This window comes from Nicotiana attenuata, chromosome 7 (assembly GCF_001879085.1).
Source record: "Nicotiana attenuata strain UT chromosome 7, NIATTr2, whole genome shotgun sequence".
In the NCBI taxonomy this organism is placed as follows: domain Eukaryota; kingdom Viridiplantae; phylum Streptophyta; class Magnoliopsida; order Solanales; family Solanaceae; genus Nicotiana; species Nicotiana attenuata.
Window position 1 is genome coordinate 27,171,680 of NC_031995.1, and position 1,857 is coordinate 27,173,536.

The 1,857-nt window shown below is 34.8% G+C and overlaps 1 protein-coding gene across 1 annotated transcript; it reads right to left on the reverse strand.

The window, feature by feature from the left end:
- On the reverse strand, positions 335–1,274 carry LOC109230430 (sentrin-specific protease 1-like). Its single transcript, XM_019395936.1, has 2 exons — positions 725–1,274; positions 335–625 (listed from the first exon to the last, which is right to left on the reverse strand). Exons 1-2 carry the CDS (start codon positions 1,072–1,074, stop codon positions 400–402), a joined length of 576 nt encoding a protein of 191 aa, XP_019251481.1. The 5' UTR covers positions 1,075–1,274; the 3' UTR covers positions 335–399.

A 1,857-nucleotide genomic window follows, 5' to 3' on the forward strand; every position in this document is an offset into this window, starting at 1 on the left:
AGAGCAGCATATTACATTTCTATTAGCCTGTGGTTCCCGTGAGTTTCCGGGTTTTGGGATGAAATTGTAGACTTCCGCGTTTTACTTTTGGGTTGTATATGCCAAGTGGCACTTATATACCGTTCCTTTTTAGTTTTGTTAAATTTAATTAAATGTTTCCGCAATTTATATTAACTTCCGCATTGTTAGGCTTACCTAGTTGTAGGAACTAGGTGCCATCACGACATGTTCATGGATGGTAAACTGGGGTCGTGATATTTACTTCATGGTGAAGTTTTTTCATCAAAAATGTACTTAAAATTCATTATAAAAGACACAAACATATTTGTCTGAACAAAAGTCAATTAAAAAACTAATTAATGTATATTCACAAAATCCAAATTTTGTGCACCCAATCCTCTAATCAAAAAATTCACACAAAGTCTCTTCAAAATCTCCATAATCATGTCCTTGTTGTTCTTTTGGAGTTTCATAGCCGCTATCTTGTTTCCACTTTCCATGAGCCCAAAGATTGGCAGCCAATTCTCTCCTGAATGTCAATGCCTGACTTTGATCGAAATTAAAGACATCTTCTTTCTTCAACCGCATATTAATGAACTTAAGAGCAAATATACCACAATCAACGCTACAAAAAGAACATGAAAAAGAAATTGAAGAATAGTTAACACAAGGGCAAAAAATAATAAACATAAGATGCATGGTAAAACATATGCGAAACACGTACTTGTTACCCTGCAGCGGTTTCTCCATCCACTTAATTTGAAATTTTTCCACAGGCCTTTTCCCATAAAATTTATTGTGTGCCCCAAAGTCCAAGCATTTGAGACAGTGTGGGATCAACCGGGCATAATTTTTGACATGTTCAAGCGCACGATCATATGTTACACTGCCCATGGAATCATACACATATATAGTTTTATCTTTAAAGTCCAGAATTTCAAAAAAGTAGTGCGTAGATCTCTGGCCCGTCCTTGGCTTAAGTCGAAATGAAAAGAATACTTTTCTGGCAGATGCCCATGAGATACCACAGGAAAGGTCAAGGCCTTTTACGTAGTTGTCCACCTTTTCATTCATTGACTTTTCAATAAACCAACTAAACTCCCGTAAGTGGCTGAATAATCGCTTCTTCTTCTTCTTCTTCTTCTTCTTCTTCAGTCTGTTGTTTGGATGTCCTCTTTCTCTTTGATTTGCTCTTTTTTTGATCCTCCATTCTCTTTTCCTTCCTTTTTCTAATTTTCTCCTTCTGTTCTTCTGAAGGATGAATACCAGCCAGCTTAGTCATATACTGATCAATAATTAAATCTGTTACTGTACATCTTGATTTTGAATAAGTTGGAAGGTGATAGCAATAATTTTTGCGCAACTAATATATGTCCACTTTCATATGCTGCAAATGAACAACAACAAATGAAAACATGTGAAATAAAAACTCCACCATGCATAAGTATGAAGTTTAGAAAAAAATGCATTACAAAACTACAAACAGTATGACAAAAACTTAAGGATATTCAGTTTGAAGTGTTAGAAAATAATCTAAAAAACTTCAGCATGTTTGATTTAAAAGTTTAGAAAAAAACTAGAGAATGCAGTACAAAAACTTTACCATAAAAAATAAGCTGAAGTTTTGGGAAATACAGTTGAAAACCAATTCCAAAAATAAACTTAATAACTTACTTCATCCGCAAGATCGGAGTTAGGATCCATAAGCTCGGGAAAGACTGATTTTGGAATATCAACTCCAGCTAATCTGAATGGATTGAAATCATATTCACTGGCATCCATCTCCAACCACTCTGTAAATCTTTGCATCAATCCACGGTCTTGATTAACATAATGGAAAGGACACCTTCATGTAGT

Excerpts from the sequence above, each read along its gene's own strand:
- LOC109230430 (XM_019395936.1), bottom strand. The coding sequence starts at position 1,074 with ATGAATGAAAAGGTGGACAACTACGTAAAAGGCCTTGACCTTTCCTGT. Across the intron at positions 626-724 it reads AAACCGCTGCAGGGTAACAA|CGTTGATTGTGGTATATTTG; the intron begins GTACGTGTTTCG and ends TTCTTTTTGTAG.